The 26,610-nt window shown below is 42.9% G+C and overlaps 1 protein-coding gene across 1 annotated transcript in view; it reads left to right on the top strand.

Annotated features, from left to right (window-relative positions):
- The window catches only part of TRPM3 (transient receptor potential cation channel subfamily M member 3), a 481,810-nt gene that overhangs the window by 427,419 nt on the left and 27,781 nt on the right, over positions 1-26,610 (top strand). The window contains 2 exon segments of the mRNA XM_036893415.2: positions 26,069-26,219; positions 26,335-26,534. Of these exon segments, the coding sequence (XP_036749310.1) occupies positions 26,069-26,219; positions 26,335-26,534 (351 nt within the window).

Below are 26,610 nucleotides of genomic sequence, written 5' to 3' on the forward strand. Positions count from 1 at the left end.
GAGTGGAGTTTCCATAGCACAAAAATGGCACAGATGATTCACAATAACATATAGTCCCTAAGCACACATAAATATTGATGAAGAAGACACCCAGTCTGTCACATAGCAAATACCATTAGTTCTCTACCCAAATCCTCTCCATCCCCCTTTACCAAAGTTTTGCACCCGTACTTTGAAGCAAGGGCTTTTAGCTGTGAACTTCAGATAACAGCCTCTGAACTGCTGGAGCTTCTTCATCACCCAGAGTGACAGTAACTCCAGGACCTCCTACTCTGAGGCTGCCTGTTGGGACTGGATGGGTGGAGATAGTAGAAATGCCTAGTTCCCTTGGCTTTTATTTAAGTGGAAAATACTACTACCGTCAGGACTGCAAAATCTCTTCTGCACATGAGTGTAACTCATACTCCAGAGATCCCTGTAGGAGCAGGCTAAGGCTTCGACTTCCTCTGAAATTGCACTTCTTTTTTTTTCCTTGCCATTCCCTACTCTGCTTCCTCTACTTTGTATCCACTTTCTCTTCAGAGCACTGCCTTAGCAAATCACTTCCACTTGGGTCCTTCTCAGAGGGTCACTCCTGGCAGAGCTCCACCTAACACAGACACTCAAGCTCCAAGTCTCCACAGATCCATGGTGTCTCCTCCAAGAGACCCTGGGGATTGGAGCTCAGGACTCTTCTTTGCAGTGCAGAGGAGGAGGCCAAGGGTACCCAGATTATATACCAAGCAAATGGCTCCTCTAGTCGTCTGAGGTAGCAGGGTGATGAGATGAGATTCTCCCTCTCATTACTGATGACAGAGACTTATTTGCACCTTGCTATAATTCAAGGCATTACATTCCCAGGAGTCAATGGAAGAAGTCATCCTTGTAGCAGAAAAGTTCATCCCAGCCTTACAATCTTTTCTTCCATTGTACATCCCAAATCCCTGCTCTGCACCATGCTAGCCCTGTGAGGAAACAGGAAGATGTATAGAAACTGTCCTTGTTTTTTAAGTTTATGATCTTGGCCAGGGGTCAGGAGACTTTTTCTGTAAAGGGTCAGGTGGTATCAGGAACCATACAGTTTCTATTGTAACTCCTTGGTGAGACAAATAGTAAACTAATAGGTATGGCTGTGATCCAATAAAGCTGTATTTACTGAAATAGGAGGCATGTCAGAGTTGGCCCATGGACTATAGTTTGCTAACCCCTCATCTGAATTATCTAGTCATGGGATTGCCCTGGCTTCTTTTCCCTTACTTCAGCTGAGGAATATGTGAAGCCAGAGCTCCAGGATGGAACCGATTTCCTAACTATGTGACATGTTATCCAAATATGTAATGTGACTCTGCTTTGTACATTCATTTCTTCCAGGAAAACTATTGTTCTCCTGATTTAAACAAAGTAGGGCAAAGGAGAAGATTACGCCCATGGTGGCTGAGTTAGTGTGTAAGGAAGCCACACTGCTTGATGGGTGGCTGTGGCTCCCAGACCACAAGTGCAGATGCTGCCAGAAACACAACTTTATTTTTTATTGTAATTCTACTTATTTCTGTTTTGAACACCCATCCTCCTATGCTGGGGGAAATCGTGAGCAGGGCTCACCCCTCTTTACCTTCGGTGAGGTGGGGAAAGGTTGGGGTGGGAGCAGCGTGTAGTTTGGCAGCCATCTGTGCACACAGTTTGCTGCTAAAACGGCCATCATCCCAGTCAGTTTGACCCTTCAAGTCACTAGATCTGTGAGGTCTCCCCCCCAGTCCCAAATCCTAGACACTTTCTCCCTCGGAGACCCGGCTGCCCCCACAGAACTGTCAGGAGAACCACGTCTCAAACGCTTGAAGCATGTGCAAGCTGGCCTTCATGCTCAGACAGCTGTACACGTAGGCACAGACACATTTCTCTTTCTGCCTCCTCCAGTCCTGCTACTCCCAAGACATTTGTATCTACTCCCCAGATCCTCCTTCCTGTTGTCCCTTCTACAAACTCTCAAAGGCCCTGAGAGGTTGTACATTCGGGCCACAGAAGCAGCCAGAAAATCAAAGGCTATTTCTGGGTTCTGCCTGCCATCCCTTCCCCGATACAGAGCCAATACCTGCTTGAAAGACAGGAGGGAAAAACGAGTATTTCAAAATGCTGTTCAGCAACACCGATTCAACCATTTTATAAGTAAACACAGGATGCCCAAAATAAAAATAAACATTGGCTCCAGGCATGCTAGATGTAAGCTCCATGTTTCAGAGGGAGGGTTGTATATGAAGGAATCATGATCTGGTGTTGTAACAAATCATCTCGCAGTATTGCTACAGGGTTTCTTAAGCCCTCAGAAGACTAGGATGTCTAGCCAATTCCTGCAGAATAGCCTTATCCAATAGAACCTTCTGTGACTATAGAGCAAGGCTAGATCTACACTGTCCAATACTGTAGCTGCTCATCCTATGTAGCTAGTGAGGCCTTGATATGTGGCCAGTGTGAATGAGAAAGTGAGTTTTTAATTTTTTTTTATTTTAACTAATTTAAGTTTTAATTTAAATAGTTTCATGTTGCTAGTGGCTACCATATTAGATAGCTCAGTTCTAGAATATAAAAATCCTTGAGAATGCCAGCCCCATGAGAGCAGGGACCACCTCTGCCTTGTTCCCTACTGTAGCTTCAGCACTGCAAACTGTCTACATAGTAGGTGCTTAGAAAATAGTTAGTACATTAAACCCCTTGAAGGAGTAAAAAGAGAATAGGTTATTATCTGCTTTACACAACCAAAAAAAAAAAGGTATCAATGACTATGTATAAAGAAATGAGAAAAACTTCAATGAAGAGGATGAAAAGAAATTTATTATAAAGGAATTAAAAATTTTAAGTTAAATCTAGTGATCATGGATTCATGCTTCATACACAGAGAGAAGGAAGTGTGACATCAAAGAGGATCCTAGAATTGATAAATTCCTGAAGTTCAGGTGAATTTCTATTCAAGAAGAGAATTTCAGTCAGATTCAAGGACTATTCATTAAACAAGTCATCATTTTTGGACTCCATATGCACAGATTAACTGTTGGATAGCTACAGGGAAAGAAAGGAGAGAGAGAGAGGTGGAGAGAGGGAGAGGGAGGGAGGGAAGGAGGCAGGCAGGCAGGCCGGCCCTTGGTTGTGGAAGGCAGCTGAGGAAGGGGGAGAGAGCTGAAGGAGCCCAGCAGTGGGTGGGGGGCGGGGTGCTGAAACCCATGCAGAGGGCCCTACCAGCTCTGAGCCTTGAAGCCCTAGAGGGAGGTGGTTGCTGTGCCTCCTGTAACTATGGGCCTTCCCAAAGGCCCCATGTTCTGCCCAAACACAGTGAGGCACATGGCTGAATTCCACTACAAGCAGGGCAGAGGACACCCCTTCTGATAATATGGCAAGATTCTAACTGATCTGTGTTAACAGCAACCAAAAAATAGACTGATCTCCACACAGGTTAACAATTAACAGATAATCCCAGCTGGGCTCCCACATCAATTATTTTTTCTCAAATGTGACAGAGTCCAAGAAAGCCCACAGCCTCACTATATTGGGGGATGTAAGGTGCTTAAGATAATTTACAAGATACTGTCCAGTGGAGCGAATAGCTTCCTGCAGCTAGATTTCAGACCATGTCAGCCAAGTGATGTTTGAATAGCATGGCTTTCAGCCAAATATCTGGAATATCAGGGCTGAAGTTCAAGATGAGGACATGGTTGGCAGAAGACCCCAATAATTTCAGCTCAGAAACAGAATTCTGAGTCCTTGTCTTAGTGACACACTCGATTCCACTAGATGACATCCACCGATGAGTTAAGAATAAAGAGAGAGCTCTTTCTTGACCTGGGCTGCGGTATGTAGGTTTCCGCTTTACACTGGACATATATGTTTTATGGACTCTTCTGTATATAGATCTCATACTGTAACATACAAAGGAATAAAGCAGGTAGCCTGCCGTCCTGTTTTCTAGATCCTAGTTTGAATAGGTTTGTTCATTCAGTGACATTTCCTGAGCGCTTCTCTGTGGCAGACACTGTGTTGGGTGCTGGGGATTAAAGAGACATACTTCATGCCTCAGCTTTGAAAAAGTGTAATGGAGAAGGTCAACAAGTAAGCAGATCATTGCAAGTCAGCATGATACGCATTTCCTAAAGGCAATGTGTAAGGACTTAAAGAACACACTTTTATTTTGGGGTGGACAAGGAGGGAAATGGCAAAACAGAGGAAAGCAAGAGAGGACAAAGTGTGGTCAGAAAAAGTCTCCTGGAGGTAACAGTGAAGCTGGATCAAGGATATTACGAGTCCTGCGGACAGATAATAAGAGGCATTCAGGCAGAGGGACTGTCGTGTACAAAGCTGGAGAATAGTGACAGGACGTGCCAGGTGTAGACACAGGGAGACAGCAGAGAAGTGAGACTCCCTCTCTGGTCCAGTCAGTCAGGAGCTAGTCCCACCTACAAAGTTCTCCCAAGCCTCGCTTCCCCACCCTGGGCTAACGAACCATATTCTCTTTGGTTTCTTATGTGTATCCCCCAGCGGACTATACACATCTTGGGAGGATGCGGGCCAGGATCTGTGTTCATTTTTTCTCCCACACTGGAGTGAAGGAATGGAGAAGAGGTTAGAAAGTAGATTGTGAAGGGTGTTGTATGCCAGGCTAAAGAATTTGGATCTTTTCTTATGGGAAATGCATAGCTCACTGAGCGTGCGGGGAGCCCCTGACTAAGTGAAGGCCCTAGTCCATGGAACTCATAGGTTGTGATTGCCAAGTGGGGAGATGGTAGCTGGAAAATAAACAACCACAAGGCTTATTTCCAGGAAACTAGGTAAGCGGTAGGAAAGACCTTTGTTCCAAAATGTCCTCTCAGAGAGAAGTTCCCAAGAGTTAGAACTTCTAAGTAGGTTAAACCTACTGACTCTTTCCCCTAGTGTGAAGTATTTGAATTTTAATCTTAACCCCCAAAATAGCTGAAATCAACCTTCAGAGAAGAAGAGTTAAAATGGGGGCAGGTAAGGAAGGAGATGGCTCAGGCTGGGTGAGGCGGACTTGAGCAGCCAGAGGGCAGCGCGGGGCGACTGTGTGCCTGGAGGGCAGGGAAAGTGAGATGAGACATGGGGGAGGTTCAGAAAGAGATGCTGTGGCAAAAACAACTTTGCCTACCCTGCATTTTTGCCAAGGGCCCTGGCAGATGCCCAGCTTGCATCCAAAAGCCATCTTCTATACTGCCTGCAGTAAATGCTGATGCCTGAATTTCAGTATCAGTATTGCTTTCAGTTCTCCAAGCCTCAGGCTCCCCCAGTGCAGTCTGCAGGCACCGGGCTTCCCCACTCCAGCTTCTCTATTCTGCCAGTTCCTCCTCATCTACACCCCTCCATTCTCCTACCAGAAGACTAGCACAAGTGCAAAGGAGAGGAAGGGAGAGAAGGGGAGTTAAGTACATTCAGATACCACCCTCTCTCATCTTTACCTTTAGTTCATCCTTTGCCTATCTGCAGATCTATCAAAAAGCTTTTTCCCAGGAAACTCAAAGGTCTAAAAGCCTCAGGACAGCAAAGAGAAGCTGGAAGGCTCTTAAAGTTTTCTTGTGACCACAAAATCTCCCTCAGCTAAGGTGCACCTCAGTGGTTCTCAACCAGGGGCAATTTTGCTCCAGCCCCTGCTCCCAGGGGGCATTTGGCCCTGCCTAGAACTTTGGAATCTAGTGGTAGAGGCCAGAAATGCTACTACACATCATCTGATGCATAGAGTAGCCCCCCAAACAAAGAATCACCCATATTCAATTTACCAAAAACATCAATAGCACTGAGGTTGAGAAAACCTGGCCAATCAGAACCCAAAATTCAACTTCTTGCTGTTGCTTCTCAAAGAAAAATGGCACAAGGAGTTACCTCCAATATCTATAAGGTCCTGAAGAACCGATCTGAAAAGATCATAGGTCCTCACAACCTGAAGCCAGGAAGAGTGCACCAGGCCCCCTATCTGCAATCCACACGAGTTTCATAGCATCTCTCTCTGCTCCTCTTACTCTGTCTTCGAATCAAAGACCAAGTTAGAATATCATGCAATTATGGTGTCAAAATGGCCAAAGTGATACAGCAAACACCAGTAGGTCCTGTCTTTTGCTCTTGGGTTTTAGATAGAATAAATCCAGCAGCCATTGCAGTGAAGAACCAGGAGAGCCCAGAGGCCTTAGCTTTCATTCAGAATTCACCATATATCTGGCAGATCCAAGTGAAGTCTACCAAACATCAAGTCTTCTCTTCCCATGGTTATATCAGAGAAGCCGGTGATTACTTTTTAGTAGGAAAGCACCATCCCACACTAACAGAAAAAGTGGTTTGAGTGACCTCAGAAGTCCCTTGAAACTGCCCAGTTCAGTCACCCCAGCTCATCATGTGGCTGAAGCGGGAAGGAGAAACATACTCCCCGTGACCAGACTCAATAGTTACAGTTACTGACCAGCTTAACACCACTGACCAAATTCAAAACCATTTTTAAACATTTGCTGGAGCCAGTGACTCTCTCCTGAGTAAACCATGGGGTCCAGCTTTACAGAATCAGAGTCCTTGAAGCAAAGGAATGAAGTCTACGGCGTGCCCTTTTTAATATTCTGAACAAGGGCTTCAGAAGCAAAATGCCACTGCGAACTGAATGGTTACAGTACTGTTCCAGGAAAGCCAGTTGCTGACAGGTACTTCAAAGTCACTGATGCCACCTGAGGAACATAGTGTTCAACTACTGAAGGAACTATATATGGTGCATGCGGTTCTATTATAAGCAAGTAATTGAATATAGAGGGCGAGGTACACCTCTATCAAATAGGTCATGCACTGAAAGACTAGGTTCCCTTCAGTGGATTTAAGTTTATACACCCTATCAGGCATCTGCAGAAGATCATCCAGTGCTTTTTAAAAAAGGTGTGGCAGTTGTTCTTAAGCAGACTGTACTGAGTATAAGGATGCCAGAATTCTTTACTAGCCGTCAGGTGTGTTACCAAGGCTGTGTCATCAGATTCATGGGTTTCTTCTGGCATTTCTAGGAAGCCAGTTGACATTTGTTGAGATCCTATTACAGTGGCTGGCACCAGACCAGGCACATGATATACTGCAGCTTGTTTAGTCTTGATGTGTTGTTGATGTACATAAAGAGCAGAGGTTAAATAATTTGCTTAAAGCACACATCCAGAGCAGCAGAGGCAGAATTGGAACCATGCCTGTCTAATTCCTAAGCCTGTGCTCTTAGTTCTGTGTTATAACAGAAAGCTGCTCCCCTGTGATTCCACAACCCTCCTTTTTCCCTGGCACCTCACTGAGATGACTGGACCAGTCATGCATTTATTTACTTAGCAACTATTTACCAAGTGCCTTGCGCTCAGCACTGAAGAGAAAGTCTGCTAGACTTGTCTTTCCTTTCATGGGAGTTACATTACATGCGGAGCAGGGGGTGGGGTGGGGATAGGCAATTAGTAAACAAATAAGATATTTTTCAGTAGTAATGAATTCCATAAAGAAAATAAATCCAAGTAGTGGGCGAGGTAGTCACTGGGCTGAGGAGCTGGGGGTGCAGTTTTACATAAGATGTTCACAGAAAGGGCTCTAAGAGATAAGGTTGAGTTGAAGAGTCAATGATAAAAACAGGTATGGCAAGAACTGGGGAAAGAACATTCCAGACAGATGGAATAGCAAGGACAAAAGCCATGTGATAGGAATAATCTAGATGCTTCCACTAGGATCAGAAAGAATTACAGCATATATCCAGAGGGTGACTGGAGTTTAAGGTCTAAAGCAGCTTAAGTTGGTATAACACATTATGGTGGAATTCCCAGATCAGATATGTGACTTAATTCTGTATTGAGGACTGAATTTAAGGACAGGATTGACAATTCAGGAAGGAGCACAGCACCGTCTGCTGACAGGAGGGTATGGAATGTTCCAGAAGCCAATGGTTTCCAGAATCAAGAAGGGAGCTGCCCCCACTATTGGAGCCATCCTGTGAGCTCACTGTGGGGTTTCTGTGGTGCTGATGATACTCTGGATATTCTCAGAGGCACCCCTCATGGATGAATTAGACACCCAAGTGAAAAGCACACTTTATCTCCCACTGTCTCTATGAGTGTCAGAAGAGCATCCATCACCAAAACTCTGAACATCCAAATAATGTAAACAAAAATGCAGCATTTGTAAATGCGACGTGGCTCACAGATGGATCAGAACATTACAGATTGGGAAGAGGCAGCTGAGAAGCGTTAGCCCACAGATACCAGCAGCATGCACTGAGTATAATGTGTCAGGGGGAAGAAACCTTACAGAGGAGTTTGCTTCAGGAGTGATCATTAGTCCCATAGCAGTTCACGTGGATGGAGTTCCTGGTGTGGGTGGAGAACTCAGTTAAGGATAGTGTGAGTTAGTGTGACAAGGACAGCTCAGGACAGAACCAGGAGCCAGACACTGAATCCCAGCTCTGTCGCCTCCAGTAACTCTGTGACCTGCGCAAGTCTGTAAGCCTCTGTTCTTCAGTATTCTTAGCAAATTAAGGACAATAAGGAGGTCTGCCTTCCTAAAGGAACACATAAGAAAAAGAGCAGTCCTTTTCAGATGAATATAACAAGCCCACGAAATACAGCAGTTCATGGGTGTTAGTGTTTATGATGAAGCTAAAATCTGTATCAGTGTCGAGGTGTGATGTGTTCCAAGAACAACATTAATAAATAATAGCACTGGTGATGTGCAGATGTGCCGAATCAATGACAGTGAGTTCCCAAAGACTGAAGTTTGGGAAAGAATGAAACAATATTTGCACTATAAAAGGCACATTATGAAGGGCTACTCAGAGTTAAGGTGTAATTGGTAATAATAGGGGAAGGATGAAGTAGAGTTCAGTAGGGTTCAGTCCTATAAAGCCAAAGCTTGAAAAGCTATCACTGGAGCTTCCAGTCCCTTCCAGCAGGGAAGCCAGCTCCAGACAGATCGAAAGCCTTGAGCCAGCCAAACAGCAAGGTGCCTGCCGGCCTCTTCTGTTCCACTGTGTTCTTTTAAAATCAAGTCCATTGAAACAATCCAAAACAAGCCATCTCAAATATCGTGGCTTTCTCTCTTCACAGAACATAGAACCAAGGTTCTACAGCTACTGCTCATCATGAAACTTTACATTGGTACATTACATGGCACATGAAAAGCCAGTTTTGTTTGCACTATTGTGTCTGCCTTTTAACCAACCTGAAAACCATTCTTGGCAGCTAACACATTACTCACCCATTCATGGATTCCCCAAATATTTAGAAGTCACTGTGTTCCAGGTACTATGCTGTGTGCTGGGGATACAGAAATGGGTAAAACCAGTGAAGCTCCTACCACCTGGGGGGCTAACAGCCTATGGAGATATCAGAGATCAGGCCCAGAATCCCATGCTTATTCATAAGCTCTGATAAGTGTAAGCTCAAGAAATACAGGGTGGTATGAGAACATCTAACAAGGAAATTCAGGGAAAGGTTTTTTCTGAGGAAGTGATTAAGCCAAGCTATGCAGAATAAGTAAGAGTTTGCCTGGCAATGAGTAAAAGAAGAGCCCAGGGAAGGGGAATAGTTTGTGCCAAGGCCCTGAGGCAGAAAGAAGGTAATTCTTGCCAGTAACTGAGAGAAGACCAGCATGGTGCAAGCATAATGTGCAGGGGGAAAAAATAGTATGAAAAAAGGCCAAAGGGGCAAATGAGGGTCAAGTTGTGTGGGGCCTTTTAGTCTTATGTAAGGATGAGTTTTACCCTACATTTAACAGAAAATATGTGAAGGTTTGGTGCAGGAATTGAATTGTGGTGATGGTGGTGGTAGTTGTGGTGGGGGATGTGTGCATGCTTATGTGAGGGTGTGTGTATGTGTGACAGAGACACAAGGGACGGTGTGGCGGGAGAGAGGAGCGGGGAAGGGAATTGCATGACTTGGTCAATCAGCATCAACTCCGGGATTACCAACGGGTACTGTTCAGAGGTCAGCAGGCACCAAGATTATGCAGATTTGGAGCTGGCAAACCTGACTTCCAGGTCAAGTTTTGCACTCCTGTGCTGGCTACATGGACCTGAGCCCAGCTCCTAGCTGTGAATTCATGTAATTGGACTAAACAAGACCAGTGGTGGCCTTGACTGGGGCAGCCTGACCCCCATATTTTGGAAATTTTATCTTGAAGTTTGAGGAATGTTTTTGCTTGCCCTCCCTGTCCAGGGGCAGGGGCAGGGGCAGGGAGGGCACCACTGACATTTAGCAGGTGGGGTCCAGGGAGGGTACACATCCTGCATTGTTCAGGACACTCCCACAATCATGCATTGTCCTCTGTCCCACACAGCTTTCCAGCATTCCACAGGCATCATGTTGGTGAAAAGCCTGGTTACAATTATCTGAGTCTAACTCCATTGTACACTTAAAGACACAATATTTTTGCATGTTTGTAGTAATCAGTGAATTTTTCCAGGCATGAAACCACCATGAAAACTGAGGGCAATGGTATTTTGTTTGCTTTGGAACTTTGCCGAGGGTTGCTTGCCCTTTTAGAAAATCAACTCACTAATGACAAAGCCGCTCATTGTCCTTTCGCCCAGTCTGTGTTTGTGTGTCTCATTCTGGGACATTCTTCTCGGAGCTGTAAGCATCTGACCACTTCACTGTGGCTTGTGGAATAGACCTGACCATTTATAGATCAAGCATTTACTATTTTAACATAAATCATTTTGCTTTTATTTCCCCTTTGTATTAAAATTAGGACATGATATTGATTTTTCTGCGATTATGTATACAGGTAAATTATAGCATCTATAAATTTTATTTCAGAATAGTAAATGAGGCAGTAGAAAAGATTTAATATGAAAAAGAGGTAGTGGGTCTAGTAAGGTTGAGAACAATTGAACAAGCCTATTCAGGGATTCAGAATGCTATGATATTAGGGCTCTAGCTACTTGCTATCTTTGGATAGTCTCTTGGTAACTTTCACATGTGGTGAGGTCTCTGTAAAAATTGTACTGAGCTAAATGACCTAAAGAGGTACCAAGGCTGACCAGTGAGAAATCATGCTGGTATCATTTATCCCCAATATGATCTGATGAGAAGGATGCTAGACCTTTGTGGTGCTCCTCTCCAAAATCCATAAGCCCAGTCTAATCATGAAGAAAAAACATCAGATAACTCAAATTGAGTGACATTCTACAAAATGCCTGACCATTACTCCTCAAAACTGTCAAGGTCATGAAAACCAAGGAAGACTGAGAACCTGTCATAAACTAAAGGAGACTTAAGGACACATATGATGTGACACAAATGCAATATAGATCTCAGATGGGATCTTGGAAGAGAAAAAGGATATTCATGGAAAATTGATGAAATGTTGAATCAAGTGTCAAGTTTAGTTAATAGTAATGGACCAATGTAAATTTCTTCATTTGGGCAAATGTACAATGGTTATATAAGATTTTAACCTAGGAGGAGAATGGATAAAGGGTACACAGGAATTCTCTATACTGTCTTTGCAACTTTTCTATGGATCTAAAATTATTCAAGTTATTTTTTTAAGTCTGATTTTTAAAAAACATAGGGATCCCACACTTAAACAGAACTTAAGGGATTTTTCTAAAGCTATAAAATTATCATCACATGAAAAAACACAATTCAAGCAGAATAAGCAGTCATGTCCTCCCTGGACTCTCACATTCCAGGGCCAATATATGAAGATATGAAAGAAGACAGGGGAACCCCTGCCAGCTAACATAAAGCCTCATGTCCTTAGTGAATATCCAGATGCCAAGACATGGTAGAAATGGAGGGAACAGAGTAGGCAGGTCAGTCAGATGAATTTAGAACAAGCTTTTTAAGGAGCAGAAGGGCATCGCAAGCAAGACAGAAAGGCCGACTGACAGAAGAAAAAAGAGGGATCAGTAAGCAGACTCTTCTTGGGAAAAATTTATGTCAAGCAGTAATGAGATGTGAGGTTAATAAAAATAATAGCAAATATGTGGCACACACTGTATATCAGTCATTGTCCCTCATGTTTATGAAAGCTTACTCATTTACTCCTCAAAAGAATCCTGTGACATATGATTATTGGTTCTGTTCTTTTTTTTTTAAGGTATCACTGATATACACTCCTAATGAAGGTTTCACATGAAAAACATTGTGGTTTCTGCATTCACCCATATTATCAAGTCCCCCCCGCCATACCCCATTGAAGTTACTGTCCATCTTTTGCTCCTATTCTTAATGGGTAAGGAAAGAGACACAGAGAATATTATGTATGCATTAGGTTGCAACCTATGAATTTTGCCGTTTTTGTAAGGCAAAAATTTTCTGCTCTCAAAAAGTTCATATGGTTTGACCTAATAAGTAACTTGCCTAAGGCACATGGACTTTGAACACTGGGAGCTGGCTCAGGAGCTTGGGCTGGGAGCCTTCAAGCTAGGGGGCCTTTTACACAAATGGCCAGCATTTACTGAGCGTGCTCAGTGTACCAGGCACGAACTGAAGTCTTACATGTGTCAACAACAACTTATTTGTCTTTGCAACAACACTCTTGAGGTAAGTATGATGATCACCCAATTTATAGTTGAGGATATTGAAGCTCAGAGAGCTTAAAGTGACCCACTTCAAGGGTTACGCAGCTAATAAATGGCGAAGCTGGAATTTGAACCCAGGCTGCTGGCTCCCTGGGTCCATTGCTCTCACCTCTCAGTATTTGTAGGTGGGTGTGGCAGAATTTGGACTGGGACAAGTTTTCACTGCAGTTCCGTAATCTGGAGTGGAGAGACTTTTCCTGTTAAACCTCAAAACTAATGCTAAGAACTTTGCATTGAGTAGGATACACAGGAAGGGGGCATTATATTTTCTGGCCAACTCAAAATGAATAACATTGTTATTCTGATGGAACAGAAAATTGACCTCATAGTCTCTTCAAAAATAAGCAAGGAATTAAAAGAGAGAATAAAAGACAATGGAGCAAAAGGAGAGAAAGAGAATGTGAAAGATTAGAAGATAGATTATAAAAGGTGTTTCAAGTGTTCCTATGCTAAAGGTATTTGGAATCAACTATTTTATTTGAATTGGCTAGCTTCTCCCTACTGTCAAATGACTTGCTGGCCATTCAATGGACAATTGGTGCTTGGATCTGTTTATCCAACAATCAAGTGGTCATGTCATAATGGCCTAATATTCAATCTACTGAATTATATCAGGATTCTCTTAGGCAGAGAATTACAGAATATTTTAAAATCTAATTCCATTTTGTTCACATGTGTTCACTATCTTAAGTTGGGCCAACTATGGATTGCTAGCAAGAAGATTCTACAAAAATAAAGAGTCCCAGAATCTAAAGTAACTCTAGTCTTGAGCAATACGTAATTCAGACTGCCAAATCTACCCAAAGATAGAAACATCCTTAACTTTAGATCTTTAAATCTCAAAATAGAGCAAATTAAGTCCCATGAACCATTGTTTGTGGATCAATAATCTGGGTCAGTTCCTTGGAAATATAACTTAGACTGGAAAAGGGTCTAAGTTATATTTCCTAAGACCTAAACAAGAAATTAATTAAATTCATATGAAAATGTATTTAATTCATTAAATGAAAAGAGTACTACCATGAACATATTACTGGCACCACTCAGTCCATTTGGCCCTGTATACCTGCCGAGCAATGTCCATTCTCTTGGATTTTGAAGCATATCACATGACTGTGAACATCTCTATTGGTCTCAGCTGCTGACACACAGACTTCCACTAGTTGATAAAGCCAAATCCCTCTGTTTGATATTCCTTGACTCAACATCTCTGGTTCCTGTTGTAATCTAGGACCAGTTGGAGCAGTGCATATCCATGGCAACCACCGATATAACCAATTCCTTCACTCACCTAGTAATGTGAAATAATAGGCTATCCCCATGACATTCAGCCAAACAGGATTGGGCCTTGTTCATTGCTTATACATTATTTTAGGCTGGTCCTCACCCTCTTCTCAACACAGATCCTACTGCAAAGCCTGCACTATTATGCTAAATAAGCTATCAGTCACAGTTGGTGCAAATAGCTATGTCTAAGCAAACTCATTATTCTTGGGCCCTTCTACACACTATCATGCAATGGAGAGATCTCTGTTTCTGTGGGATAAAAACAGGCTGTTTATGCAGTTTACTGGGCTAAATGAGACCCGAAGAGGACTTAAGTGGAATCTCAGAGCCTGTGGGATGAAGTACCTTAAGCAACACACTATAAACGATACTTCCTGGCCTGGAATTGTTCATGACCCTCTCAAAGAATATCCGTTCACTAATTTCCAAAGGCACCATCAGACAATAAATAAAGTAAAAACTGGGCTTTTTAATTTCTTTCATTGTATCTGTGGTGATAAATACATCATTGTGTGTTTATCATTGTCAACTTACATTCAATGTATTATCCACATACATGTAGTTCTTAAGTGAGCATGTTGGTCAAAAACCATTTATGGTCGAACTTACTTGCAAGTGTCTTTATAACATGTAATAACTGTGTTACCTATGGACATTGCCTTTTGAGAGCCACTGACCCAGACAAAAGAATGAAATTCAAGGAAAGTCTTTGTGCAGATGTCTGGGCATTCAGGCCATTTTGACTTTAACATAATTGTCAACTCCCTCACCAGCAAGAAATCGCACAGTGTGGCAGTTAAGATGATGTAATCAGGTGTGAATCCAGGCTCTGAGGCTTCTTACTAACTGAGTGTCATTGGGCAAGTTTATTCATCTGTAATATGGGCATCAGAGTACCTACTCATTAGGGACTCAGTTGTTCCCCCCTCAAAATCATATGTTAAGTCCCTAACCCCCAATATGACCATGTTGGAACCTTTGGAGCATAATTCATTTTGATGTGATCATGAGGGTGGGTGCCCTTATAAGACACAGCAGAGAGCTTGCTTTCTCTCTCTCTGCCACAGTGAGAAGGTAGCCCCCTGAGAGCCAGGAATAGGGCACTCACTAGGAATCTCAATCAGCTGACAGCTTGATCTCGGCCTTCCCAGCCTCTAGAATTGTGAGAAATATATGTCTGTTGTGTCAGCCACCCAGTCTATGATAATTTTGTAATTGCAGTTTGAGCTAATTAAGACCTAAGACACTACCTTATTTTTTTTCCTCATTTTCTCAAACATATTTTTTTCTTGGTTTTTTTTTTAGTGTGCTGAAATTTATAAAGCATGCAGTCATTATGACTATCAAATGAACTAATACATGTAAAAACATGGGGCATAGAATCTGACACGCCCATCTGTAAAATGGCTGTAACCTCAACTGTTTGCTGCATAATTATAAATGCCTGCTATACTTGGAGTTTGAAATTTGTTTTCTCAGAGCCATATCAGCTGTTCTTTAAGAAATTATAGAGAAAAACTTGACAATCTGCCTTATGTCTGTCCAAGTTGGCATGTCCTACTGTGGCCCCATGGAAAAATGATATACTCATTCCATTGGACATTGGTTTTACGTTGCCTTAGGTTTAATTGCATTGTATACTGGGATTTGATTGTGGTCAGATCATATGTTAAATGCATGCAGGAGGCTACTCCTGTAAATCTTGTTAGCTAACTTAGCAATCAAGCTGGATTTGACCTGGTAACTTTATTTCAGCTCTCCTCTCCTTCCTCTTCTCTCTCTCCAGGGAGGGGATGGTGGTGTCAAAGCACGTATACATGTCATTGTTGAGCATGCAGCATAGAGCTTGTACCTTAACCATCCTTTTTACTAAATTGTTGTACAAAATACAGAGAAAGAAAGAACATTCAGTTACAAACTCCCCAAATTTGCAACCCATGAGCTGGTCCACCAGAACCCAGAGAATAGCCTTTATTTCACAATTAGGCAAGGGATATAGTAGGAAAAGCCCAGCTTGTTTTCTTTCTGTACAGGACCCAGAAACCAGCAAATTTTACACTGCCTGTGGTCTAGTTTTCAGATTTTCCCACAGGTCTATTCAGACCAATTGGGCCAAAGGAAATGCTACCACATAGTGTTTTTGAGAATGGAGCTGTATGAAGCATAACCTTATTAAAAATGAGATGGCCATATTTTTAAAAAACAAACATAGGCCAGCTTTTACATGTTACTAGTTTGCACTTTGTACAATCACCAAGGGAAGTATCTTCTTTTCAAATATGCCAATCAACATGGTAAACTCAATTGATCATTCATGAAAACAGCAACTTCTTTGGTGTGTGTGTGGTTTGTGTCCAGGTCTAAAAGAAAAATATAGATTTTTATATAAACCATGTAGTTTGTTAAAATAGAAATTACAACGTTCCTTCCCATCTTCATGAAGAAAGGAAATGAAAACCTAAATCCACTTTCTCTTCATCTGCTTGTGATGCCCATGCATATTCTGAGTAAAACTCTAGCAATTTTTTCAGACTAACTCCTGGCTCTAGGTTTTGGTTGGGCTTCCCACCCCTGGAAAGCTTAAGGTATTTCAGGAATGGAGGGATTTACCCGTGCCTAAGCTTACTGTTCCTTGATATTGAAGGTGCAGCAAGCAAAAAAAAAAAGTTTGCAGTCAGCAGCAGCCACTAAGGAGCTTAGTTGCAATGAGAAAAGCTGGGATTGTGTTCTGAAATCGTCAGTAAGAAACTGGTTTCCTCTCCCAAGCCTCATGCTGTAATGGTTTCCTCTCTTTACAAAAATTGGTTTTGCTCAAATCACATTAGAAATCAGCTTTCCCTCAGTGGGCTGCTGGTTAGCCAAGAAAAGCAGGATAGTTGCTGATGTGGGTGGGATGGAAAGAAAGCCTGAGAGAGCCCCTGCACCAGTTTTCATTAGCCCTCCATTTCTTCATGGTGGGTGCAGAAGGGAGGCTGAAAGTTTCCATTACAGACTGCAGAGAACCAAAATTCAACTGACTTCAGTTCTCCTACCTTGGGACAGGGGGTTGACCCCTAGTTCATTCAAGAGTGTTGGTGATCTATTGGGAAAAACAAGCAATAAAGAGAGGGCTTACTTAGAATAAGAAACAATTAGCAAGTGCTAGACGGAATGAAGGGGAATCACTATTTCTTCAGGCAGTAAAGGTAGTAACACCTTGCCGTGATCTGATTGGATCCTGGGAGGTCCTTCCAAAGGCCCATGTGATCATCTGTCTCACTCCACCCATTAGCTCTCTTTCCTCTTCTGCAGCTACTTTCCTCTGCATCACTGTAGACACTTCATCCTTCTTGCCCTGCCTTACTTACTCCTTTATTCCACAGCGCTTATCACCTGCTAACGTGCCACTTAGTTCGCTTATTTATTATGCTCTTGTTTATTTTCTGTCCACCCACCTCCACCACCACCTCTTTCCCAACACGGGCTCTGGAAGGACAGGGAACTCTGATGTTTCATTCACTGGTCTATCCCAAGCACCTCACACAGTGTCTGGCATAGCAGGGGCTCCATAAATACTTGTTGAATGAATGATGAGGGAAGCTAGGCATGTATCATCATCATTATCACTACTGTGAATTTCTATTATTATTTTATCAGGCTTAGACATGAGGAAACTGAGGCTCAGCTACATTAATTGACTGAATACTTCATAAATGGCCAGATATCAGGTCTAGGACTCAAACTGAACCCACCCAAGGTTAGTGCCTTGTGTCTAGTGACTTCAAAGAATGATTAGTAAAATGGATCAGTTATGGAAAGAGCCAAAACAGGAAATGTATGATAATGTGATTATGTAAAATATCCAAACCATAATTAACAGCAAAATGCCTTTCCCACCCTGTCCCTTCTTGCATCCCTCACCCTGCTTCTTCACTTGACTGGCATTGAGTTTCTTATTTTGAACAGATAACTCTTTCAAATGAAAGTGTTTATTTATTTTATTTTAACTGATGTGTGTCAGTTTTGCTCTGGGAAAGAAAAGTTGTTAATCTACTGCATAAAGTGGACATTATTATACAACTATTTTATTATATAATAATGTTTATATTCAGCATGCAGTTGGACTCTATTCATAATGTGACAGCAAGTGATGGGCACTGGAATCTGAGTCTGCCCACAGCAGTTTAGGTTTAATCAGAACATGGACTATGATCCGGATTCTTTGCTGTTTGAAGAGTGTTAGTTGAAGTGTGAAAACACAAATTTTAACAGTAAACAGAGATGTGTAGGCAGCCTGGTCTTAAAGCAAAAAAGAGAGAGGGCAGAAAAAACAGACCTGGGACCTAAGGGCAGCGAGGGAATGAGAGGTACCAGGAGAGAAGTGTGCCAGCAGTTCAGAGCCAGGACCATGAGCTGTGAGTACAAGTAAATTTCTTACATGGTCGCCACCTGGGAATTTGTAAATAATGTCAGTGCAAGCTTGTATTTGCTTATAAATGCATTGCTGAGTATTAGGGGCTGCATTGATTACTTCCCTTGATGTCCTGTAACCCTGGGGTGGCAATCCAATGGGAGTCAGCGGGAGCCATGGATCATTTTTGTGGAGCTGGTGCAGCCTGATGTTCCTGATGTACATCCACACACAGGCATGCACAGAGGTAAGGCTCACTGGACTGATGCTTCTCAGTGCAGAGAGCCCCAAGGGAGGGTTGCTGGTTTCTTTTTATGGAAAACAAAGTTTCTTACTTCTTCAAACATCTTACAGGATAGATGTATGGGTTTCTGAAAAATCATGCAGTTCCTTTTCAAACAAAAACAAGAAGCGTATTCCTTAGCTTATGACATGGCAGCTAAAGTAGTATGGACCCCCAGGGCAGCCTCCCACGGCTAATGCAATGATAATGGAATTGAGCTCCCTGCCCCTGTGATGGAAGGGGTGCTGGTTCCTGCCCACGCAGCTCTGGAAGGCGTATTGTTGCAACATGAGGAGTGGTGATGAGAACATCATAGTCAACAATTACAGTGGAAGTGGCAGGAGCATAAAACTCTGGGAGAGGAAATCATTTACTTGACTTTTTCTCTGATTTTTTTTTTCATTTTTGGTGTAAAAAAGAAAAAAGCTTCTCTCATCTTATTTTGTTTAGGCAAATATCAAAAGGAATGAGGTGAGCCCTCAGTAAATTTGGAAGTTAAACTATGTTTATTTCCGTCCTCCCTTCTGCCCAGCTCCCACCCTAATTGCCACAAGTTCTCGAGCTCCGGATCATTGCCTCCTCTGATGAAACTACTAGGCTGAGAAGCTGATTCTCCCTAACGTGCTAATGACTGTGTCCTCAACAAGAGAAAAATGTTGATTACCAGAAAACAAAACTCACTCAAACTAGATTAAAGAAAGATGGACTATAAACGCATAAGAGGAAATCTCAAAGACACCCAAAGACAGAAAACAAAGCATGATGTGAGCCGACTGGAAATGCAACCGGAAGTGGCTTTTGAGAACCCAAGTCTGAAGGCATGACCACAATCTGCTGCCCTACTTCTCTCCAGTCTCAGTCAGGCATCTCTCTTGGTCTCTCTTCCTCTCCCCAGTTTCTCTCCTCCCTTCCTTCCCCTCTCCCTCTCTCAGATGTTTCGCTTTACTTTTACTGCCTACCATGGCCTGACTCTGTATGACCTTTCAATCAAGTACCTCTCATCATCTACCCAAAACCCCTTCACCTCACTTTAAGGTCAAAGAGAGTCTAATTAGTCACTGGTAATTCAGTAAACTCAGTCCTCCTTGGGCAATGATGGGATCTTGCCTGGATTGAGTGGGGGCAGGGTGAAGAAAGTAGGAAAGGGTTTGTCAGCCTGAAAGACCTCGAGATGCCTCTTCAAGCTGTGAACAGGGCAAAGGAAGTTGATCATTCATATTAGGTATCTGTTGACAGTATCTACTGTCAATAGATGTTGACATTACCTACTGATAATGCTCTAGGACAAACCATCCTAGAAGGCAATAGCTTAAAGCTGTAAATGTTTATAGAGCTCTGGAGGCTGTGGGTAGCTGGATGGCTTCTCTGGTCTTGGCTGGGCTCAATCACCTGTCAGTGCTGGAGTCTGCTGGCTGTCAGCTGTTATAGAACAGCCCCAGCTCAGACAACAGAAGCTACTGGGAGCAGAGGTTCATGTGTTTTATCCCCAGGAGGCTGGCTAAGACATGTTCCTCTGGTGATGACTGAGGTGGAAGAGTGGAAACAGAAACACTCAAGAGTTTTTTTCAAATTTCTGTATAGGTCACATTTGCTAACAACCCATTGGCCAAAGAAATTCACATGGCCAAACTCAGAATCAAAGGGCAAGGACATAGAACCTACTAGTTTAGTGAGAGAAATCACTAAATTGCATGGCACAGGAGCATGGATATAGGGAGAGGAGAGAGATTGGAGCTATTAATGCAATCAATTTGCTGCGCTGTTGGAACAAACCCACGGACATGTGCAACAGACTACTAGAGATGCACAGCCTTTCCCAGCAAGGTTTGCACAGAATCTTTCAGATACTGATTCCTGATTCCAAGTAATGAACATCTGAAGTTGGAATGTGGAAGCTGTCTCAAATAACAGCAAATAAATGGCCATTTTGTCTCTAGGTAAAACCAGATATATAGAATAGTAAGACCCCAGAACCAAGATAGCCAAGAGAGAATTGAATTTTCTCCCCTTCTCCCCCATAATGCATGCCTTCCTTGACCCACAATTCACACACAACATACCTAGGCTTTTGACCTCCTGCTTTCTTATTCACTGGATTTTTTTAATTGAGGCTAATTCAACTGAGTAGTGCTTTCTAAATGGCTCAAAGCTGAGCATGTGTGCAAGTAGCAAGGAGACCAGAAGCCTTTAAGAGTTAGACACTCTGTCGTTGGCCTTCTTTCTTCTCTCTGTGGTGGCTCTCCATATCATATTCCATGTCATGCAGTGGAGGCTAGTCATTTGATTACTTTTTTACCAAAAATGGAAAGAATAAGACTTACACAAATGACCGGCAATTAGCTCCAGGGATAGACAATGCAGTCTGGGGGTTATTCTGGTCTTTTGCTCTTCACAGAATCACAGAGCAATGGAATATCAGGATTAGGTGAAGCTTAGAGATCATGTTATCCAGCACTTCCCAACCATTAGTCACATAAACCATTAGTTGTTTTGTAACATCTGTTCTACTCTTCAATATATTTAGTTCAATTGGCTTATCTTTAAAACCTAAATTAATTTATTTTTTAAAAATTACATCATGGCCTTAACTTGAAAAATCAGTATGATCTGATATAAATAGAAGATAATCATAAAATAAACAGAATGAAAACACCACATTGTTATAAAGTTCTGTCCAGGTGCTTAAGCCTTCAGCCTGCCCAGTCTTTACTAAAAAGGGAGTTTGGCAAATGTGAAAAAGGAAGTATGAACAGAACATTACCCTCAAACTGATGCTTTCTATCTGATGGAATCAGGAAGCTCAGAAGAATCTTCACAAGGTTATCCTTTTCTCACTGTCCAATTCAGTGTTATTTAAGGCCCTGTTTCCTGAGTTGTGTGTGTGTGCCACACTGTCAGGGGTATCAGTAGTCCAAGACTCTTCATTCATAGATGGAGGAACTGAGCCCTCTTTACTCCTTTCTCATGATTGCCTCTGTGCCATGTCACCAATGATTTGTACCTTCCCCAGAAGTTGGGTTAGGAGAAGGGAAAAGAAATGAACCACAAAAGAAGTAAAGGCGGAGCCAGCGGATGGTGCTGTTGACTCCACAAAGTTAGAACTTACCTACTTTCCAATTACCTCTGCCTTTCCTGTCTTCCATTACTAGAGGACATTGGTAGTGACCTACTGAAAGAAATAGCATGTGCCCCCTACTTCCACAAAGAAAACTTCTGCCTGAATCTGCCACTATGTAAGACTTTTAGATGAGGAAACCTCTAGAAAGAGGTAGCCATACAAAGGGAAAAAGGAGGCATCGCCAGTTGTCTTGCCAAGGAAAGCATTGTGTCAGGAAAAGGCCAGAAGGGCAGAGCTATCTCAACGAATTCACCCTTGGACTAAGCCATTAAGAGCTGTGCTAATGGCATTCTTAATCTTCTATAGCAAACTGTATGGACTTTCCAAAGGAGGTGGAGGAATCCTCTTTGTCTTGTAATCTTTGCAAGATGGAGTTTTAGTTGAAAATCCTTTCCTTAAAAAAAAAAAAAAAAAAATAGGGTGGACCCAAGAATTCCACTCCTAGGAATTTACCTGAAGAAAACAAAATCCCTGATTCAAAGATATATGCACCCCAATGTTTATCACCGCACCGTTTGCAGTAGCCAAGATATAGAAGCAACCTAAGTGTCCATCAGTAGAAGAATGGATAAAGAAGACGTCGTACATATACACAATGAAATATTATTCAGCTATAAAAAGAAAAATCCTGCCATTTGCAACAACATGCATGAATCTAGAGGGTATTATGCTCAGTGAAATAAGTCAGGTGGAGAGAGATAAATATCATATGATTTCACTTATTTGTGGAATATAAAAACAAAACAGAAGGAACAAAACAACATTAGACTCAGGCACTGAGAAGTGACTAGTGGTTACCAAGGGGGAGGGGAGGGGGGGGTGGGGAAGAGCAGAGGGGAACTATTGAACCACTGCAATGTACACTTGATAGTAAAAAAATAATAATTAAAAAGTAGGATAAATGTAGTCATATACTCAACTAAGCTCTTTATCCTATTGTCAGTTATTTGGAATAAGCTTTTGAGACTCTTCTTCAGACAGGAGGGGAAGGGACAACCTTCAAGAAATATCCTTCTTTGTCAAGTTTTTACAGAGGATCATAATTATATCAAACATTGGTTCATGTTTTGTTTTAAATATCTCTCTTTAGGAACAAGATATAGTGTACATTAAATAAACATTTATTTTCCCCATGTATTATAGGATGAAATCAAAAGTGCATGTCCTAAAATTTGGTACGTGGGTGCTGACACTTGATACCTACATATGAACTAAATTTCTTTCTCCACAGTCTGAATTTTAGTTCAAAACATTTGTTCCCTCATCTGAACAGCTCAGGCCATTATTCATGTTGATGGAAACAAGAAATATTCAGATACCTATAAACCTGTCCCTACATTAGCTCATAATCAAGAGATTCCTCTGAACCCCATCTTGACTCTGTCTTCAGATGCACAGAGAAGAGTTGTGGTTAAGAAGGCTTGTGTGGACCTGCTGACTCTGTTCTTATTGTCTTTGAGATACTGACAGGAATACTAAAGCTTTCTGAATCTCAGTTCTTCATCTGTAAAATGGGATAATAATATCTGTCATGTGAAAATATTATAAATATTTTAAAAGGTGATATAAGTAAAGCTCGTAACATAGGGAATTACATCTAAGCATGCAGTAGATGTTCACTACTATTATTATGAATGATTACATTGGAAAAGCCATATGAGATAAAGCAGAATACATACACACTTTGGGGTCAGAGAGAAGACAGGACCCATTCCTGCTTCACTCATAATTACATCTCCAGTGAGTGCCAATTCCCACTGGCACATAGCAGGAACTCAGTATTTTTTGAATGACAGAATGAATGGTTCTGGCATTATCACTTATTAAGATAAATGAATTAATGAGTCTGGCATTATCTCTTATTAACTGTGAGATCTTGGATAAGGCATTTCACCCCTTAGCTCATGTTTCCTCAACTGTGACACAGTGATAATACATTTCTTACTGAGCTGCTCAGAAGACTAAATGTAGTGGCTGGTGTGAAGTGCCCAGTAGAAAGGCAGGTGCATACTATGCTTTCCCTGGATGTTTATTACCAGATCTCTACTGCCCTTCACTTTTGAGGATCCCAGATAAAACCTAGGATCAGCATTTTCTGGGTAAGGTGGTAATGAAGACTTTATTCAAGGAGGGCAACTATGGTGGGGTTTCGTAATAGGAGAGAGAGATTTGGCTCAACTCTGAACAGAAAGAAAACTGTAACTTTGTAAGCAGGAGCCAGGTGTGGGTCAGTAGATGGAAAATCACTAAAAGGCAGCATCAGGGTAGGGGAGGATTCTGGCTGAACTGACCTAACAAGATTCTTGCTGAGGGTTGGCCAGGGTGAGCAGACTTCAGCTGAGGGGTGGTGGGAGATAAGAAACCTGATCAGATACTGGCTGTGATTAGATATGGAGGGTGGGGATTCTGGCTAAACAGACTTAGGGTTCTTGCTAAAATTGGACAATGCAGAGATGAACATGGAAGTCCAAAAGTCAAGGCCTAGATGAAAAAGAACTCAGAAGAGCCTGAGGGGAGTTTGGTTAACAGAGAATCTTTGTCATTCCCTATCCCAGTCCTGGCCGGAAAGGGGCAGAAAGTGAGCTGGGGTGGGTTTCAGAAAGCTAAGTGTGCTTTGAAAAGTGAATAAGACTCACCCAGGTGAAGACTGGGAGTGGGAGCAAAGTATCAGAGGGGCCTTTTGGAAACAAAAGAGGCATGGCTCCAAAACAGAAAATAAGAGAAATCATGACATTTCTAGGAACTGCAAGAAACTTTATCCAATTTGTGCTTGGAGGGAGAGGTAGGAAGTGGCAAAAGATGGCACCAGGCCAGCCACCCTCAGACTTTGGACTTCATCCTGGAGCCACTGGGTTTTCCTTCCGAGGGAGTAAATGATCAGGACCTCCTACAGGCTATCTTGAGTAGTTAAGCCACAACTGCCAATAATAAATAGATGCTGGCTCTTTGGAAACACCTGATCACACACAGTCATCTTGCAGCAGATCCAGAGGAAGCACTGTGGTCATCTTTTTCTGGCCATAAAAACAGGGTCTTGGTGTCCTGATGTTATTAAAACCCTCAAAGGCTGAGAAGATGCATTTTGGGCTTGAGAGTGTGTCAAAGATCACAAAGTTTTTCCAGCCTAATTCTAGCTCAGTGGACTCACTTTGGTGGTACTTTAGAATTACCCGAGAAGTTTTAAAAGAAATGCGATGCCTGGGCCACCCTTGGAAATGCTGATTCACTCGCGGAGCCAAGCATCGGCATTTCATAAAGCTGCCGAGGTGATCCCGTGTTCAGCCAGGGCTGAGAACCACTGCAGAGTGAGTGCACAGCCTAGCAACTTCAACCCTTGAGAAGGCAATGAATGCCCCTGGTAGGTGCACCAGCCTAGATTCTAGGTCAGCTTTGCAAACCTTAAAAAGCTGCCTGTGGCAACTACTGAGACTTCTTCCTGCCCCTTTTTATAAATAGACCCTGTTCTAAAGACAACAGAAGGCAGCTGGAGAGGGGGGAGAACCTCATCTATCCCTTGCTCCGATGGCCATCATCTCACTCCCTGGGCCATGGCACCTGTGCAGCGCTAAGAAGCTTTGTCAAGGATTGGTTTTTCCCTTGAATTTACTGAGACATTTCAAACAGGCCTCATTAGCACATTACTCACACTCACGCAGTCCCATATATCACTTTCCCCCTTATCCCCACCTCATCTTTTCTTTTTTCCATTTACCCATTTATTCAGTGCAGCTGGGTTTTGTGCCCTGTGCCCCGAAAAGCACATTTTTGGAATGGAAATCTGCTGAAAGAAAGTGGGTGGCTATGGACTCCAGGGTCTAGTCCATCACCTCTCATTGCCCTTTGGGTGAAATGCCATCCATCAGGAGCAGCAAGCGACAATCCCTCTCAATACTTCCCAGAGCGCTGCCTCATTTTGTTCCTTCCACACCGAGACAGCAAATCATTAGCTCAGAGCCCCTGGTGGCTTTTTGCAGCAATTAGCAGCTGCCCCAGTGTTAATTCCCAATCAATAGCCCCTGGATGCTGCTGCTCCTACATCTGTAGGCTTCTGGCCTCCACAGCACATTTTGAAAGTAACTTGATGGGCAGTGAGACTCCGCCTCTCTGTCGCTCCCCAGGAAAGCCCTCACCAGGCCTCCTAAGGACACCAGGTGCCCTTCACTGAGGGGCAGGGGCAGGAGACAGGGTGAGTCAGCAGGGGCCTCCACCCACCTTTCATGTCATATGATCACCTGGGAGCTAGAACCAACTCCCCTCTGGAGTAGCAGCCCCTTGGGGTATTCATGAAGCTTTCGTTTTTCTATTTTGGCTTTTTTCTGTTTGTTTTGATATGGCTGTATTTTCCCTCCATCTAAAACAAAAAAAGCCTCATTGAAAACCAGTCTTTTTTTGAGCACATCGCCACGGATTCTCATTTCTCGCCTGTGCCGCTCCCTTCAGCTCCCTGTGGACAGAACGAGACCCGAGAGGATGGCAAAATAATCCAGCTGCCTCCCTGCAAGACAGGAGCCTGGATCGTGCCGGCCATCATGGCCTGCTACCTTTTGGTGGCCAACATCCTGCTGGTGAACCTCCTCATCGCCGTCTTTAAGTAAGTGGACCTTCCTTAGAGCACTTGGGATGGAGTTGGTGGGATTCAGAGAGAGACGGGGGACCGATGCTTCCGTAGGAGTTTCTCACCTGATTCTCTTTGGTCTCTATCTCAGCAATACATTTTTCGAGGTAAAATCCATATCCAACCAAGTGTGGAAATTTCAGAGGTACCAGCTCATCATGACTTTCCACGAAAGGCCGGTTCTGCCCCCACCTCTGATCATCTTCAGCCACATGACCATGATAGTCCAGCATCTGTGCTGCCGGTGGAGGAAACACGAGAGCGACCCCGACGAAAGGGACTACGGCTTGAGTAAGGGTCCAGCCACAGCCCCCCGCAACCGCAAAGTGCACACACCACCCGCTTGCGGCCTCAGTCGTGCAGGACC

The sequence above is a fragment of the Manis pentadactyla genome, chromosome 3 (assembly GCF_030020395.1).
Source record: "Manis pentadactyla isolate mManPen7 chromosome 3, mManPen7.hap1, whole genome shotgun sequence".
In the NCBI taxonomy this organism is placed as follows: Eukaryota; Metazoa; Chordata; class Mammalia; order Pholidota; family Manidae; genus Manis; species Manis pentadactyla.